The 19,317-nt window shown below is 37.7% G+C and overlaps 1 protein-coding gene across 8 annotated transcripts in view; it reads right to left on the reverse strand.

Annotated features, from left to right (window-relative positions):
- The window catches only part of LOC136853983 (cathepsin L-like), an 88,422-nt gene that overhangs the window by 51,946 nt on the left and 17,159 nt on the right, over positions 1-19,317 (reverse strand). For 2 of the 8 annotated variants that reach the window (XM_067129905.1, XM_067129906.1), the window contains exons 3-6: positions 18,979-19,023; positions 18,039-18,083; positions 14,272-14,316; positions 3,603-3,647 (exon numbers count right to left, since the gene is read on the reverse strand). In XM_067129905.1, the coding sequence (XP_066986006.1) occupies positions 3,603-3,647; positions 14,272-14,316; positions 18,039-18,083; positions 18,979-19,023 (180 nt within the window). The remainder of the gene's footprint in view (positions 1-3,602; positions 3,648-14,271; positions 14,317-18,038; positions 18,084-18,978; positions 19,024-19,317) is intronic. The other 6 variants (XM_067129909.1, XM_067129907.1, XM_067129911.1 and 3 more) reach the window with 4 other exon arrangements.

The following is a 19,317-nucleotide window of genomic DNA, read 5'->3' on the forward strand; positions in this document are numbered from 1 at the left end:
TTCGAGTATGCCTTCTCCCTGGTTCATGGGAGCCTGACAGTGACCTTTGTCTAGGAGTGTCAGCGGGACGGGCAGACACCTCTTCCACTAACACTGCACTTTCACTGGCACTTTGCTTACATATATTGTCCATAAGGACTTTCACTGAGGTGCCTAACTGTTCCATGGTACTAACCATTAGGCTAAATCTTTGATCAACGCGTGCTTCGAGGCTGGACATGGCATTAGGATCGGAAGCATGGAAGCTGGGTAAAGGAGTGGGTGAAATGATTATAGGGCTGGTTATAGGAGATAAATAGCAGGAGTAGAGGGAAGAACAGGTGAATCAGTTGTACATTCAAGGCTAGCTACGCTCCTAGCTTCAGCCCTAGTAGTCGCCTTTCTTTTCCTGTCTCACTCTAACTTATCTAGGTGGGATTTCAAAGTCTTCCACTTCCCCTGATCCCAGTCCCTACATTCATCACAATTCAGGTCAGTCAAACAAGTCTGTCCTCTACAATTACTACACAGTGTGGGAATCATAACAAATACTAGAGCTACAACTGTCAGACACTGTCACAAAGTCGTGATCGTGAAAAAAAAACCTAATAAGGCCTAAGCTAACTGAAAATTAGCACAAACGCTATCAAAGTTAATGAACATGTCACCGAATGGAGACAGAGTAACCAACCAGCAAACAAAATCAAAACAAGAATTTGTTATCATGAACAACAATCCTAACAGAACCTAGGCTAACGAAAATGGCGTGCATGCTATCAAAATACATGAGTACGTCACTGAATGGAGACAGAGCAACCACCTGGCGACCAACTCCAAAATAAAGCTGCTTGGAACAAACGACGTTCAGTCTATCACGGAAGAAATGAATTGAGCTCTTCAGCTGTGTTGTACCTATTCCTACCCCAAAAGTGGGCAGGGTTTATTAACTACACTTAGACAATATGTAGCACGTTGCTGAGAATTTCAAATTTTAAAGCTGCCACACTTAGACAATATGTAGCACGTTACCGAGAATTTCAAATTTTAAAGCTGCTGCATTAACCCTTAAACGCCTGTTGGACATAGCAAACGTCGACTAAAATTGTCTGTTGAATGCCGAGTGGACGTAGCAAACGCCGACTACAAAAATTTCAACCTTCGGTCAACTCTGACTTCGACCGAAATGGTAGAAAAACGCAATTGTAAGCTAAAACTCTTACATTCTAGTAATATTCAATCATGTACCTTCATTTTGCAACAAATTGGAAGTCTCTAGCACAATATTTCGATTTATGGTGAATTTTTGAAAAAAACTTTTTCTTACACCCGCATGACGTAACTCTGCGAAAATTTCAGAAATTCTTTTCGTCATTTTGTCGTAATTTTTGCACTGTTCTATATTAGCCGTTACATAAAGTTTTACATATGAAAATGTGCGCAATTTCATGTAAAATACAACAGAAAATAACTCATGGTTGTAGCTTTATCAGTTTTGAAATATTTTCATATAAATCATGATAACTGCCAAAATTTCAACCTTCGTCAACTTTGACTTGACCGAAATGGTCAAAAACGCAATTGTAAGCTAAAACTCTTACATTCTAGTAATATTCAATCATGTACCTTCATTTTGCAACCAATTGGAAGTCTCTAGCACAATATTTCGATTTATGGTGAATTTTTGAAAAAAACTTTTTCCTTACGTCCGCGCCAGAAATTCTTTAAATCACGTTGTCGTAATGTTTGCACTGTTTTATATTAGTCATTACATAAAGTTTTATATATGGAAATGTGCGCAATTTCATGTAGAATACAACAGAAAATAACTCATGGTTGTAGCTTTTATCAGTTTTGAAATATTTTCATATAAATCACGATAACTGTCAAAATTTCAAGCTTGTCAACTTTAACTCGACCAAATGGTAAAAACGCAATTATAAGCTAAAACTCTTACATTCTAGTAATATTCAATCATGTACCTTCATTTTACAACAAACTGGAAGTCTAGCACAATATTTCGATTTATGGTGAATTTCTGAAAAAAAAATTTTTTTCCTTACGTCTGCGCACGGTAACTCGGCCGAACATCTCAGAAATTCTTTCATCACGTTGTCGTAATGTTTGCATCGTTTTACATTAGTCGTTACATAAACTTTTATATATTAAAATGTGTGCAATTTCATGTAGAATACAACAGAAATTAGCTCATGGTTGTAGCTTTTATCAGTTTTGAAATATTTTCACATAAATCACGATAACTGCCAAAATTTCAACCTTCAGTCAACTTAAACTCGACCGAAATGGTCAAAAAACGCAATTGTAAGCTAAAACTCTTACATTCTAGTAATATTCAATCGTTTACCTTCATTTTGCAATAAATTGGAAGTCTCTAGCACAATATTTCGATTTATGGTGAATTTAAAAAAACATTTTCCTTAAGTCTCTTGCGGTAACTCGGCCAACATCTCAGAAATTCTTTTTGTCTCGTTGTCGTAATATTTGCACCGTTTTATATTAGTCGATACATAAAGTTGTATATATGAAAATGTGCGCAATTTCATTTACAATACAACAAAAATAACTCATGGTTGTAGCTTTTATCAGTTTTAAAATATTTTCATATAAATCACGATAAATAGAAAAAATTCTACTTTCGGTCAACTTTAACTCGACCGAAATGGTTTAAAACTGCAATTGTAAGCTAAAACACTTACAGTCTAGTAATATTCAATCAATTAGCTTCATTTTTCAACAAACGGGAAGTCTCTAGCACAATATTTCGATTTATGGTGAATTTTTGAAAAAAAAAAAAAATTTTTTACGTCCGAAGCGTTATTTATTCATGCATCGTTTTGTGATAATATTTTCTCTGTGTTGCTTTGATCGTTTTAAAATTTGTTATATACCAAAATCATCGCAATTTAGTGTACAATATAACTAAAAAAAATTAAGTCATTAGATTTAACCATTTTGCTTACATTTGTATACAATTTGTATACAATTATATACAAGTTTTTTTTTTTTGCTGTCATATATTCCAATATTTATATATGATAATGATATTTTTTTCATTTCTGATGGTTGCATACTAAACTTCAGGCAATGACAAAAAAAATGAGCCAAAAATGAACTCTTAATCTTAAAAACTAAGCGTGCTGTGATTTTTTTAAAAAACTTTTTTTCGCTTCGGCGCTAACTCACCGAACGCCGCCAGCATACGGGAGACGTTTTTGTAAATAGGGCTTCGGCGTTAAAGGGTTAAGTAAAAATATGAGCTATGTAAGTTACTTATATAAAAATAGGCAGTTATGAGGGTTTTTCTAGGGGTGTCAAGTATTTGTGGATTTTAGCTATTTGTGGGGGGTTGTGGTACGCACCCCCCAAGAGTACCAGGGGTTGACTGTATAAATAAATAAACACAAATATATATGTGTATATATATATATAAATATATATATATATATATATATATATATATATATATATATATATATATATATATATATATATATATATATATATATATATATATATGTATATGACACTGAAAAACATAAATCAACAAACACACACACACACAAACATAATCTTCTAAAAGCACCTCTACATTAAAAACAACATACCTTTGTATGTGACACCCTGTCATGGTCATCACCTCCTAGCAGATGCTGCAATCAAAAGGAAATTACTGTATTAAACTTTGTATGATGTAATACCTATCTGATTATCAAAAATATTACCAGAGAATTCATATTAAAAGTTCATTCATAAAACAAATATAAATAACTGCCCTTTGGAGTCACACCACAGATATAATGCAAAATCAGTAAGTCACATCAGTTACTGAAGTTCCAAACCAATCACCCTATAGTCAATGGGGTCACATGGTGTGCCGAAAGTCTTCACATTATTAATTATTCCATGAAAATGAGTACAGGTAACAAATTAAGAATAAATTTTTATTTTTCCTAGCATACAAGCCTACACCTTCATATATAGGTCTGATTCCACCATGCATGGTCAATTGCTTTCCAGCCAAGTGCGATATAAGGCGTACCCAGGGGCTACTGCATCTTGTAGTCTCCACATCAGCAATTAAAGGCTACAGGGCCACCCTCTCTTAGGTGTTCAAAGCAAGGAGCACAGACTTGTCAATGTCATGGGAACTGTCAGATACGGTGAAACATTCTGAAAAGAGTTGCACTCACCCAGTGTTAAATCTGCCTGAGTGGAATGTCACCAAGGTCCTAGCTTCACTGATAAAGTCTCCCTGTGAACCGATCAGGACTGCTTCGGACTGACTTGACTTTAAAAATACACGTGCTTTCATACGAGGTCACTCATTCCCGTGGTTTGACGGAATTGGGGTTTACCTCCCTCCTGGAGTTTGTAGCAAAGACACAGAACCCCCCCACACATGGCCCAAGGTCCGATGGTTTTTCCGTTCCCTCTCTCAAGGACTTTGTAGGGAACGAACAAGAGAAAATGCTACTATGTCCAGTCAGAGCTTTGAAAGCCCACCTGAAATGGACAGCCTCCCACAGACCAGCTAAACGTAGATTGTTCATAAGTACAGGATGAATGAAGATATTAAAGAACACGGCTTCTCTGGCTGCGAGAGGTAATAAGAAGAGCTTACGCTTCAGAAGGTAGTGCAAGTCCTGTCCTGGCCAGAGTCAAGGCACACGACATTAGAGGTACAGGTCCTTCAGTAGCCTTCAAGAAAAACTACTCGACAAATCCTGCATGCTGAGGTTTGGAAGAGACAGATGACCTTTGCCTCTTTCTACCTAATAATGCTTTCATTCTCAAGTTTATTCATATGAAATTACAACATATAATCAAAATGCAAATTCAAAATGTAATCTACAACTATCAAGAGTGTATACAAATTTTCTTTATGAGTATGAAACCATTTTTCCTATCAGGGGTAGCCTCCAGAGATAAAAACACACAAAACAGTGTCACATTCATGTTTCACATGCTGCATCATGCATGGGCCTTCTGTGCAGCAAAACCCTCAAAATACTGACTGCTTCATGCATCTACACAACGCACTCACCAGCAGTGCAAACTGAACTCCACTTCGTAAACTATACTTTGCACTGAATTTCACATTTTCTAAACATAAGGGCTCTTCCTTCCCAATACCACTTAAATGTTATCTATCCAACACTTCCTAGGTCTCCATCTCTTCCTCCTCCCTGCTAACTACGAATATTAATATTTTCATCAATCTATGGTCTTCCATAATTTTCTAATGACCAAACCATCCATTCATCTATATCAGCCATTTTACAAATTCTGGTTCTTTCATTACTTTTACATTTTTCCTTCACTAACTTGAATCAACAATACATAATTTGCAAACATCAGCCATTCCAAATTCCATTTACAACATCCTTATTACACAAATTTGCAGTGACAAAGACTATCATTTCTCTAACATCCTGCTTTACTCCATCCATATACTTGTAGATATTATACAGCAATGAAACATTTTGTTCCTTCATTAAAGCTTGCAATCGCTCTTAACAACCTATGTTCTACCCCATACACCATCAAGACCTTCCATTACTGCCCATATCAATTATCTCAAAAGCTTTTCCCAGGTTCAACTCCTTGGAAGCGGGCAACCCATTGTATCCCCTCCAGGAAATTCCCCGTCATTTGCTCTCGCCTTATTACACCAGAATTACGCTAACATTCTTCTGATGTGCTTTCTTTTGTAAATTTAATGAATTAAGTTAAACCCCAAAGTTTATCTAATCATTCCCCTCTTGAAGTAGGCCTTCAGGCTTATTTTGTTGTTTGTAATTTTAGCTGTCTCAAGGCCAGAGTCCATGTTTTTGTGATAATTAAGGTAAGTTGCGTATCATCCTAGTATACCCTATTTATCTAGCAAGACCCCAGCTGTAAAATTACAACACTGGCGACCTAATTGCCTGAGATCTCGCAATCTGGAACGTCAGATTGAGTCCTCACCCCTTTTGCAATATGCAGTTATCAGCTAAATAGCGACGCTAAGAGCTGAATGTGAGACAAGAAACAAACCTTCTTAATTAGTGTAAATTCCCCTATAAGCACACAAGTGATCCATTTCCACAGAAAGTATCATGTTATGTTTATTTTTTGTTATGTATGAGCAAAATCATGACTGAAATAGAGTTAGGAATTGTTAGAACACGTGTATGCATCCCAGTTATTAAGAAGAGAGAGTTATTAACCTTTACACAAGATTTTTGTGCTATCACACGTTAGCTGCATGTTTTAAAACTAGGAAGGTAGGGAACGACACTCAGTGAAGAGTTAATAAAAGGAATAGTTCCCTTATTCCTTCATCTACATGACAGACAATTGATCTCTCTCTCTCTCTCTCTCTCTCTCTCTCTCTCTCTCTCTCTCTCTCTCTCTCTCTCTCTCTCTCTCTCTCTCTCTCTCTCTCTCTCTCTCTCTCTCTCTCTCTCTCTCTCTCTCTCTCTCTCTCTCTCTCTCCATGTGACCCGAAAATTGTTGTTAGTACTCTCATTTGTTTAAATTCCTTCTATAAAAGAAATGTAAATGGTAAATCCCATTTCCATTCAAATTTTTCCATTAGAAAAGCCATGAGATAAAAGGAAACACCCGCTCTTGCATTCCCCCAGATGAGAGGGAAATCCTTCAATATTATTCAGTCTTCTCGTTAAAATCTGCATGAAGCTTCGTTCAGCCAGGTGTCAGCTAAACCGAGACTGCGTTGTATTTGTTCGCTGTATTTGTTAGTTGTTTCTCTTCACGGGCATGTGCTGAACTGTCCCCTGTCCCATGGGATTGCTAAGGTTAACAATATCAGGCCTCTAGAATAACGTAAATGTTTCTTTTTTTCTTTTCCCTTGAGCACGTAAGATATCCTTGGCAGTACTTTGCCCGTGCATAGTAAATTAACATTTTTTTTTTACTCGTCATATTCTACCGAGTTTTAATATTGTGCTTTTAAGATAAGCATATTCTTTTCTCATATTTTATGCATATTTTTCCCTCTCTTGGGTGAGAAACCAGCTGCATTGTTCTCTCACATTTAATTGCGCATATTCAGAAGCAACTGCTCCCTATTTGCCTAGAGCAATACAGTTTTATAATATTTGCTGCCACCGCCAGCATAATCACTCATTCACACATTTAATTGTGAATTTTTCGAAGCTACTGCTTCCTATTTGCCCTCAGCAATTTTATAATATTTGCTGCCACCGCCCACATAATCATTCATTAACGAATTTAATTGCGAATTTTTCAAAGCTACCGCTTCCCATTTGCACAAAGCAGTTTTATAATATTCACTGCCACCACCAGCAAATCATTCATTCATGCATTTAATTGTAAATTTCTTGAAGCTACCACTTCCCATTTGCCCAGAGCAATTTTATAATATTCGCTGCCAACGCCACCATAATCATTCATTCATGCATGCAATTGCCAATTTTTCAAAGCTACCACTTCCCATTTGCCCAAAGCAATTTTATAATATTTGCTGCGCCACCAGCATACGCATTCATTCAGGCACTGTGACTATTTATGTGAGCAAGTAAAAATTCAAAAGCATATTAAGCAGTATCCAATTCTACGTAAACCTGTTATTTTAATTCCGCCAGCTCTGACAATTCTCTGCAAATCATTATTTAAGGCTTGTGTGAAAGCTTGTGCTAAAAATCCAAGTCCATTTCGAGACTTTATATTCGTGTATTTCACACAAATCCAAGTCCTTATGGGACTGCTTATTCCAGTTCATTAGAACAACCTTGATTCTTACGAGAACCCAAATTGCTCATTTAGCACAAACCCTAAGTCCTAAGACAGTCAGGACAAGCCCTGAGGGATTGGGTCCAAGAGAGAGTAGACAATGCCAAGACAGGAGAGGCAGAAAGAACAGCCCGGGAAAAACGAGAAGAGGCAGAATGCCAGGAGAAAGGGAAAGAACGGCAGGAGAAAGAAAAAGAAAGAATAGCCTGGGAGAAATGAGAAGAGGCAAAACAGCAGGAGAAAGAGAAAGAAAGAATAGCCCAAGAGAAACGAGAAGAGGCAGAACAGCAAGAGAAAGAGAAAAACAGCAGGAGAGGGAGAAAGAAAGAGCTCATCAGCTTGCAATGGTGACTCAAGGCGTGCGAAACACCCCAACGCCCTCCCCACATTCAACCCTCAGCAGTGTAGGCTCCCTCATTAAGAAAATGGGATGAAGCCGAGTCTGAAGTCTGGCTCAACCATATTGAAAAGGTCTTGACGACCTATCAGCCCTCTACTGAAGAACTGTCTCTGATCCTGGGATGGCACCTTGAAGGGAAAGATGCCATTGCCTTCAATGCTCTCCCTCCCGCGGGTCAAGAAAATCTTGCCCTTGTCTGCCAAGCCATTATAAAAGCTTCTGAAATAACTCCCGACCATTGGAGAAGGTGGAGAAATATGCCCAAAGAATCAGGCCAAACCTGGTATGAATGGATCTTCAAAAAGACCCAGGCCCTAAAACGATGGCTAGAATCTCTCAAAGCCACTGGTGTGGAGGACATCCTCAAACTCTTCCAGCTCAGGGACTTCTTGTTTTATGCCCCGCCAGCTCTTGCCACCCATCTGTGTGATAAGGCACCAAAGACAGTGGTTGAGTGCTGTGGCTGGGCTGGCACCTGAGACATCAATCGTCCTCATCTTAGTTCCCATGGAAAAAAATTATATCCCTCTTCGCCAGCCTCATTCAACTCTCAGCACCCTTTCAAACATGGGCAAGCCCAAAGAAACCAGTGTGTGGATATTGCCATTTCAAGGCTGAGGCTCAGCCAGAAAATCCTTCTAAGTCCTCAAATGGGACAATGCCCCAACGAGCCACGTCTGGTTCTTGGATGAAAAGTAAAGGGCCTCCTCCCTCCAATGGACCAGTGCCGAGCAAAGATTACAGCAGGAGTTATTGATGACTCTGGTGCACAAATTTCTCTCATAAGGAAAGACAAGGTTCCCCATTGAGCTGACATTGAGATGTAAACTTGTCACAGTTGAGGGTATCAATCAGTTTAAAATGATACTTCCTACTGTTCAGTTCAGTCACGAGACCTCATAAATCCAAAATCCGCAACCTTGCCTTAGCAAGCTACATTCCTGGAGGTTATGACTGCCTCCTGGGACAAGATTTCCAATCTCCATCAAAAATATAACAATCTGGGTTTCTGAGCCCCTCAAGTTATTCATTAGGCATGAGCAATTCTCAAGAGCCTCCATTCATTCCACTGCCAGTGGCACCTGAGTACTCTGTCCAGTGGTCCCCCCATAGATTTCAAAGCCCAGTCCTCTGCCAGGCCCTGCCCCAGTGCCAGTGCCAAGGCACCCCATTGATCTCCCTCCTGGAGATCCCAAAATTGGCTCTCATCTCTGCCAGTGCCAAGCTCCATCCGTCCCAAACGGCGAGCAATCTCCAAATCCTATAACAGTGCCTAACGCTGCATTAGTGCCAGTGCCAGAGCACGCCCCAGATCTCCATTCGAGAGATCCCAGTTCGGATCCCCTCTCTTCACCTGGCTTGGCTCCGCTACCAGTGCCAGTAAGAGAGATGGATTCTTCTGACCACCGCGGAAGCTCACTCAAAGGTGCGGCCTCGCAACCCGTGCCTGAGCTGATCATTGCAACCTACGGGCCCCCCACGCCCACCAGAACATCTTCCTCTCTTTCCCAGTCCTCAGCAGATGTGAGTATGAGTAAGGATTCTGCCATACCTCAACTGGCTCGGGTTGGTGGGTGTTCCTGGGAGCCCTGAGCACTGTCCCCAGCTGTTAAGACCGTCTTCTCTTCCATTAAGTTCTTGGGAGAGAGAGCTGTTCCAGATTATAGAATGATACTCATTCTCGGTTAAAAAATTCCAGGGTAAACTAGCAAACCACGTTACTGAGACAGACGTAGCTCGATAATCCTAAACAGGAGGAACACGAGATTTTCTATATCCTCTCCGATGAAAAAGGCAATGCTGCCATGAGTCATAGGTGTTTCAGAAAAAGAAACTAAAGAGTCTGAGACACTCAACCTGGAACATCGTTCACTTAGTTGGTAGACTGATCTAGATGACATCTGTATCTTTCGAATGTCTCTAGTAGCACCTCTGAATAAACTTCCGCTTCCTGACCAGGACCCCAGCAGCCCAAAGCCTGTCTGTGTAATAGTGTACCACCCTTGGTGGTGTCTCTTGAAGAGAGGTTATTTGAGAGAATTGAATAGCAGAAGGATTCTTAGAGAGTCCACCAAACAATCATAGCAAAATGGGTACCCTAAATTATAGTTCAGAGCGGGGTTATGAGGCACATCGCAACGTTCTGACGAGACTGAAAGGAGTCCAGCCCTTCATTGACCATGTCGAACAGAGGAAGAGAGTGGAGGTCCAGGCTGGAACAATCTTGCGGTATGTCTGTTGCCCATGTTAGAAGGTTCCTTTGAGGTGGCAGACAGACAATGTCAGCCTGCCCAATAGAAGCACAAAACCCGACAGATCAGGGGATTCTATGTCAACTCGGGAGTAAGAATGAGTTTCTGACAGCTCAGCTCATCCACCAGAAATTCCAGTTGTTAGAAAACACTTGATTTATCATCCACAGTAAAATCTTCTTGTCACTCGGTGGAGAGTGCTCAATGCAAAAACTTAAGGACTGTGATCTAGTCTAAAGGAAAACCGCAGTCTAGGAGTGAGCAAGAGACGAGAAGAACTGAAGCCTTAAGTGAATGGCTTTTGGTTCTCTAGCATATGTGTGAAAGCTCTGCTCTCCTGGGGACACGTTGCAGAAGTTTCCCGGATCCCCGAGCAGGTTCCTTCTACTAGAACAAGGAGAGAGAAGCAGTTTAAAACTAGGCTCATGATGAGGGACTTCTTCCGAAAGCTTAAATTCGGACAGCCGCTACTTCAAAGGGAGATAAAAATCAGTCATCCAGAGAGAGAGAGAGAGAGAGAGAGAGAGAGAGAGAGAGAGAGAGAGAGAGAGAGAGAGAGAGAGAGAGAGAGAGAGAGAGAGGGGGAGGGGGACTACTAGGCTATCTGATTCGTCTCCGTCTAGAACCTTATTTTAATCTAAGAGAAAAAAGGGAATTACTGGCCATGCAGACTCGCTGACAATTCTGCAGACTCGTAAGCAACGGAGCGAACTTGCAAATCACTGAGCAGATCACTGAGCAGGCTCTCGGACAACTGAGCAAACTAGTAGCCTACCCTGTTGATCCTTGACAGTCGTGCATGCTCGAGAACATCTGTGCGGAAACAATTTCTTACTGGGATTGAAAACGGTTTCTGTGAACTTGACGATACCTTGTACTGACCACAGACACATGCAAAATTGTATGTGGTGGAACTAACATCTGACACATTTATAAGGCTTAAAAAGCCCGTAAGAGGCACAAAAGCCTGGCCACAGGAAAACAGAGGCCTGTCCAAAACCAGGTATGACAAAATCCTGCAGACTGACACACTAATCTCTAGATAGTGCCGAGCGTTCTAGAGCAGTAGTCGGGAGAAAGGGAATCGGTGCCAGGAACATGGCACCTGGAGCTTGGAAGATGATCCCAAACATTCATGAACGGGTGCCAATAGGAAGCGCTGGTCCAAAGGAAGAAAAGCGAAACCCTCTTATGAAGTCTGACAAAGTTGAAAAAATGACTCAGTGGAAGACAGTCCCTGTAGACTCGTCCACTAATGTTCCAGGATTGAGACTGACATCCCAAAAGCTGACTCTGCGACGAAGACTGTAAGGTAGGCTGGGTACAACTATGTACTAAAGTTCTCTCTTCTAGAGACACAAAGAAGTGAGCGGAAAACACTAAAAGCTATCCTGACTGTCCTTGTCCAAACTGGACAGAACTAAGAGACACTCTGAGGTTATTCCTCTCGAAAAATGCTAAAGAGTCCTCTATCTTCTGGCCAGTGCTCCTGTTGTCAGTCAAGAAAGACCTTACTTCGAAATCTTGACGTGATCTTTGACAAGCAGGTCAAGTTCTGTTGAAGCACCAGAGGGAGGAAAGACAAAAGGCACTAGACTTGCTCCCTAATCAAGGAAAACAAACTTCCAACTCCCTGAGAGACTTCTGGGAGGACGAAGAAAACACCAGAGAAGGAAGCTTCCTACAACAAGCTTAAAACTTCTGGACACAACAGTCCCTGTCCACAAGAGACAGGACTCTGAGACACTAATTGATGCAAAAAAGGAAGTAGTGTCAGCTTGTCTTGAGCTATCAGGCAAAGGTGGAAACAGACTGAAGAGACAAAATGCCTGTGAGCAGGTTGTATAGCCTGGTATTGAAGAGGTGGCACCGGATGCCTAGCAGCTGGTGCCAAACTACAGGTGAACGAGTGGACACAGGTGAACACTCAGACACAGTGAACACTCACCCATCAGCGCTTCTACAATGAAAGCACATCCTTATGGACGCCTTTCCAATGGCTGTCCGTTGACACCTGCAGACAACAGGCTCGACTGAGGAGGCAACTATCAAGGGGCAAAGCCCTTTGGACTCCCATGGACTTCAGGATGTCTTCTCCCCGGTGTGGGGGGAGCAGGACAGGGACCGGGTTTAGGAGATCCGAGGGGCTGGATAGCCACCTCTTACACTACACTTCCAGTAAGACACCTTTCCAGTGGCTGTCTGTCAATGCCTGGAACCGGAGAACAGGCTCGACTGAGGGAGGTGACTACCCATGAGTAATCCCTCCAACCTCCCTTGGACCTCCGATATGTCTTCTCCCTGGTGCGGGGAAGGGGGACAGGGACAAGTAGCCACCTCCTCCACTGCACAACACTTTGCTTTTACAATGTTAACTTTGTTAACTTTGACACAAGACTGGCAATGGCATGGGAGGAAGAGAGGGAGCCATGTGCAGGGAGCAAGTGGATACAACGTAAGAGGGCTAGTAACAGAAGAGAGTTGGCACCAGATGATGGGGAACTGGCGTTGGGAGCTCCCAGGATGTAGCTGGTGCAAGGGTAACCAGGTGCCAGGCAAGGTAGCAGCTCGGGAGTCAAGACTCAGGAGCTGGTGAGTGCTCCTGGGCGATCGGAGCCAATTCTTGGCTGTCAGTGCTCTAAAAGCCCAAAATAAGCACAAATTCTCTCATTGCTACATTCTGCCCTTACACTTTTTCAGTTCTCTGCAAAGGAAAGTGTAATATAAGATATTCAATTAATTCTTTACTGACAAATGCTTGAAGTACCCATAGTACAATCATGCAGACATACCTTGACTCCTAACAAACATTGTTTGAGGCTTGCAGATATGTATTTCGTTACCGAAAATCAGTTCAGTAGAGAATGCAATGCTTACGTCTTATTACTCTAATCGTGAAAAGAAAGTTAACCTTTACCGACCAAAGTTAGAAGTACCCAGTACCAGCATACAGGCATATCTAAATTACTATCAAACATTATTTGAGACTTGTCGATATGCATTTCAATACCAAAAATTGGTTCAGTAGAGAACGCAATATTACGGTTTATTTCTACAATCAGTAATCGAGGCAGCGAATGCAATATTTAAAGTTTTTTACGCTACTCAGAGTAGCAAAGTAAATCTTTACTGACAGTGTTCAAAGTACAGTGAGTACCATCGTACAGACATAAAGTATCTCAAATCCTACCGAACACTGAGACTTTCAGATATGTGTACACTACTAAAAATTTCAGCCCAGTGGCGAACGCAAAGGAAAGTTAACCTTTACCGACACTAGTTGAAATACACAAAGTACCATCATACAGACATGTCTCAAATTACCATACATATTTGTTCAACAAAAAATGCAATTTTTACGTTTTATTACATTAACCGGTAAAGGTGGTAGCGCAGTAAACTAGGCTACCGGTAGTTAAACAATTTGATTGTGAATTTGCTACTGTAGCCAAATATGATAAATTTGAATCAGATCTTAAAAACAAACAATAAAATACTGATCCTGAAAGCTGTAGGCTTGAAGGTTAATTGAGATCAGTGATAATACATCACCGAAATCCAGTCTCCAACCAGCAAATTTAAGAACAGAGATGACATCAACACTTGGTGTTGACTCAAGCATCGGCCGAAACATAATGAGGTTGTCTGCTAGTAGTTCCTGGTATTCCCATTAGTCGGAGGGACCAGTCACCTGCACTATACTTTGAGCCGTTACCCTGGAATTTTTTCATTTAAACTGCCATTCAAGAAAACTATAGGCTATGTAATTACAGTACTTGGTAAGTCACTTATGTAAAAATTTCAATTACGCTCAAATGCAGAAACTTCAAAAAGACTAACTGCAGCCAAAAATAAATTATTTACCTTTTTGTGAGGGACCCTGTCGTGGTCATCTGCTCCAAGCAAAGGCTGTAATCGGGAAAACAATATTTACTTAGAGCATTTAAAAACATTTGGCTAAATATAAAGCACAGAATATCTTTTATAAAAATGTTATATAAAGAAATCCATGTTCAACAATTATATATTATATATATATATATATATATATATATATATATACACATAAATTTTCATGATGTTGCCTTGTAATATGTATATCATTCCACAGTTTTGATATATTTACTCTTCTATTTATCATGTGTTATGTGTACAGTAATAATAATAATTGTTGAAATATCGTATGTAATGTAGTATCAGATCTCAAAAGAGTTAGTGGTTTAGATAACTTAACAGCATAATTTAGAATTGAGAATATCTTTCCTGATAATAGCAGAGTAACGGGAGAGAGAGATTCAAGTTTTTGACCAGATGTGCCATCTGTCACCAGTTAAGACAAGAGAGCGCTTTGTTTTGATTCACGTGTTGACAGGTTGGGAATAGCAATCGAGTTGTATTAAGATTTTTGTAAAAGCTTTGTCCCATATGAGAAGAAGACAAATGATTTCGTAATGTTACATATATTGTTCTGATTGCATTCGATACGATTTTCTTGTAAAGACATGTAGCATTTGAGAAATATGAACCAGCGTTGCACTGAAGCACATGGCAATTTCGTCATGTTTAAGCTAACATTGCTCTGATCATGTATGCCATTTTGAGAGTAAGAGTACGTCTCGATTGATCACGTCGTGTATTGTCCTGAACTGCGTTCAAAATGTTTTGCTTCCTTCCTCTAGAACCTTCTCTTGTATCTCGTTCCCAAAATGCCTTAATGATGTCATATGACTGTTTCATTTCATACTAGAATCCTCAGATTTATTCATTCTAATTTGAGAGACCATTAGAATTGGCACCCCCCCCCTCTCTATCTCTCTCTCTTTCTTCAAAAGAGAGAAATTACTAAAGTAAAGTGTTAGTGTGGTCACTGGTATTAGTCTTAGCTTTTGAGATCTGAGTGTAGGAAAAGTGTAAAAATTTGGTAACAGGGCCTGAAAAAAAAAGTGTGTTTTGTGAATCTAAAGCAGTTGCAAGTGATTTTACAAAGGTTTTCACAAGCTTGTGTAAGGTAAAGTGAATTTTACTTATTATTACCATGGTATAATAAGGTACATTAGGGAAATTTTGCCTTAGTGAAATTATTATTGATAAATCTTTCGTGTATTTTTGTGTTCTTATGTTTGCAATCTCTTGATTTTACACATTTTATATACTGGTGATTTAACATTTATTTACTTAGCATTTTAAATATTTCTTGATAATTTAACATTACATACTTGATTTAATTTTCATTTAAGATTTTCTTTTCAAATCTTGAGTAATTCTTGATAGTTTAAATTTTGCTTGATAACTTAATTTCTTGATAAATTAAAGGTTTTTGTGGTTTAGTTTTGTTTAATAATTTAACTCCAGAATTAATTAAATTTTTGTGTTGTTTTCAAGTAATAGTAAATTTTTCAGATTGTGAATTCTAATTATAAATTTTGAATTTAAAAATAAATTTTTGTATTCAACATTTCTAAAAACAGCATTTCAATTGTTGACCACCAGTGAATAGGATTAATTGTGTGCATAAGGCAAAGTGATAAACATGTTTTGTTCCTTTAGTTTTGCTCAAGTGAATTAAAACCAGGGAAATAGTTAAAGTTGTTTGATGGAGTGATGCCCTTTTACTCTAGTATATTTCTTGTTTAATTTTTGATAACTCACGCTAGTCTTGATAAACTTAGTTTGATTTTTCATGTGATTAATGCGCTTTTTAAGGGATCACTGTTACCTTTAGAGTACCCAGTCGTAATTCTTATTGTTATGAGAGTTCAGGTATCTGGCTGAAGTGAGGTAAAGTTTCGAAATCTGCGATTAGTTGTGTAATAACCAGGTACTTGGTACACTTTGTAACAATATATATACAGTATAGTAAAACCTCGATCTTACGTGATTTGAGTTGCACGAATTCACAGACACGCGAACCGTTCATTGGAACCTAACTAATTGCATACGATATTTTCAGACACTCAACATTTGCGAAATCCTCGAGAAACCCTGCAGAAGTGTTTATATCTGTAATTTTTGAAGTAATTTATGTTTTCAAGTTTTTGTGTGTAAAATCTGTATGAAAGTGAATTATTTTTATTTCTGTACATCCATAAATATAATACAAAGGTAATTACAGCACATACAGTTAGTGTACTTTTACAAGATGTCATACCCATTACCAGAGTTACTGTATTTTTCAAAGATGATACCCCTACAGAAAGTGTTTGTTTAATTTTTGAAGTCTTTTGTAAGTTTTCATGCTTTTAAGTGTAAAATCAGTATGAAAAATTTGTATTATTTATATTTTCATACATAAATATTATACAAAGGCAGTATTATGCCCATTCCCAAAGTTTTTGTCACCAGGACCTCTCGTGATGTTGAAATGAGGTTGTTCAGTCACACTGGTTTAATAAAATGAATTATTTAACATACTAAAACATATCAAGAGACATAACTAAGAGTTGTATTAGAGTCGTTCTGTGAAAATTACTTTATTAACCTTGGAGAAAAGCTGGTGCAATCTGTATTATATGTAACAACAGCACATACAGTCAGTGTACTTTTACAAGATGAGATACCCATTTGCAAAGTTACTGCACTTTTCAAAGATGTGATACTCCGGCGGAAAGTGTTTGTTTAATTTTTGGAGCATTTTATAAATTTTCATGCTTTGAAGTGTAAAATTGGTATGGAAAATTGGTATTACAGTCCATAATTTTTATGTGGATATGTATTTCTCTCTCTCTCTCTCTCTCTCTCTCTCTCTCTCTCTCTCTCTCTCTCTCTCTCTCTCTCGTTCGTAGTTAGCGCTCACGCATATTTTTACAACTTATTATTTCTCTGTGCGTCTTTACCTGGACAGTACATAATTTTGAATTGATTGAATTTTACTTTTACCCTCTACAAACATTACATACGTTTTCTTTATTTTATTGTGTACCTTCATTATGACAGTGACTTATGGTTTACCTAGTGACACGAAGAAAACGTCTTTTATTCTGTGTGATAAAGAAAATGGCATCCCATGAATTACGGGTAACATTAGTATATGTACATACCAACTGTAAATGCGCTGGTGTGGCAAATACAGTACCCATTACGATACTGTACTCTATTTTTAAGTCAACCGTTTACTTCTTTTTTAAGGGTAATGTATTAAGCTAACTTTTAAATAAAATTACGGTAACTTTAATTTCATTTAAAAGTTAGCTTAATACTTTGGGAGAATGATTAGGGTCATATTTAATCTTTAAACCCTATAAATAAGTACTTATTAGAATTTTTAGTGACCATACCAAACTTACGCGAATCCTATCCTTGCGCAAGGGGCTCTGAAACCTAACCTCATTTAAGTTCGAGGTAATACTGTGTATGTATGTATGTATGTATGTATGTTGTATGTCTATATATATATATATATATTACTCTAAAATACTTCAATATTAACAATGCCAAATATATGTATATATGTATATATTTTATATGTATAAATGTATATAAATGTACATATATATATATATATATATATATATATATATATATATATATATATATATATATATATATATATATATATATATATATATATATATATATATATAAAATATTTATTCTACAGGTGACTATGAACTCATGAAAAATAACTTATTTACCTTTGTATGAGGGACCCTATCATGGTCATCTGCTCCAAGCAAAGGCTGTAATCAAGAAAACATTTATTCTTACACCATTATATATACAGTACAACATTTAGCTAAATATAAAGTATTCATTATCTTTTATAAAAAAAAAATTCATATTTAACAGCAAAAAGACAGTTAGGATCATTAAATTCTTTGTTATTTACTCTAAAATAATTGGACGTAAACATAACCATATAAATTTTATTATATACATATCTAATAAAGGTTGCCCATAAAAACACCACAGAGGGTAGATTTTATGGCATCATGTTTCGGCAGTTGTTTCCCTCAACTGACAAGTAATGAATTACGAAGTACAAAACAGTGGTATTTATACAGCTGAAGGAGTGTTCCCGAAGTCAGCTGCTACGTCATTCCTGTTGACAGCTTGTTATCCTTGTTTACTGACTGTTCTGTACCTCTTAATTAATTCATTCCCTGTCAGTTGAGGGTAACAGTTGTTTTCAAAATGTAACGCTGTAAAATGTACCCTCTTTGGTGGTGTCATGGGTAAATTTATTAATGGAATTCTCTTTTAACAGCAAATATTTTATACACACAAACACATATACTCGTATATATGCATGTGTGTGTGTGAATGTATGTATAATTAAAATTTTTTTAATTTACTCTATAATACTTAATATTAACAATACCACATATATGTATATATTTTATATGTATATATGTACATATGTGTACATAAATATGTACATATGTACCTTTATATATATATATATATATATATATATATATATATATATATATATATATATATATATATATATATATATATATATATATATATATATATATATATATATATATATATATATATATATATATATATATATATATATATATATATATATATTCTACAGGGACTATGAACTCATGAAAAATAACTTACCTTTGTATGTGGGACCCTATCATGGTCATCTGCTCCAAGCAAAGGCTGTAATCAAGAAAACATTTATTCTTATACCATTATATATACAACATTTAGCTAAATATAAAGTGTTCAATTTATTTTATAAAAAAAAATTCATATTTAACAAGTCAAAAGATAATTAGGAGCATTAAATTTTTTTTTATTTACTCTAAAATAATTGGATGTAAACACAACCATATAAATTTATCTATACAGTATACATATCTAATAAAGGTTACCCATAAAAACACCAAAGAGGGTAGATTTTATGGTATTATGTCTCGGCAGTTGTTTCCCTCAACTGCCAGGTAAAAATCA

Source organism: Macrobrachium rosenbergii, chromosome 28 (genome assembly GCF_040412425.1).
Source record: "Macrobrachium rosenbergii isolate ZJJX-2024 chromosome 28, ASM4041242v1, whole genome shotgun sequence".
NCBI classification, from domain to species: domain Eukaryota; kingdom Metazoa; phylum Arthropoda; class Malacostraca; order Decapoda; family Palaemonidae; genus Macrobrachium; species Macrobrachium rosenbergii.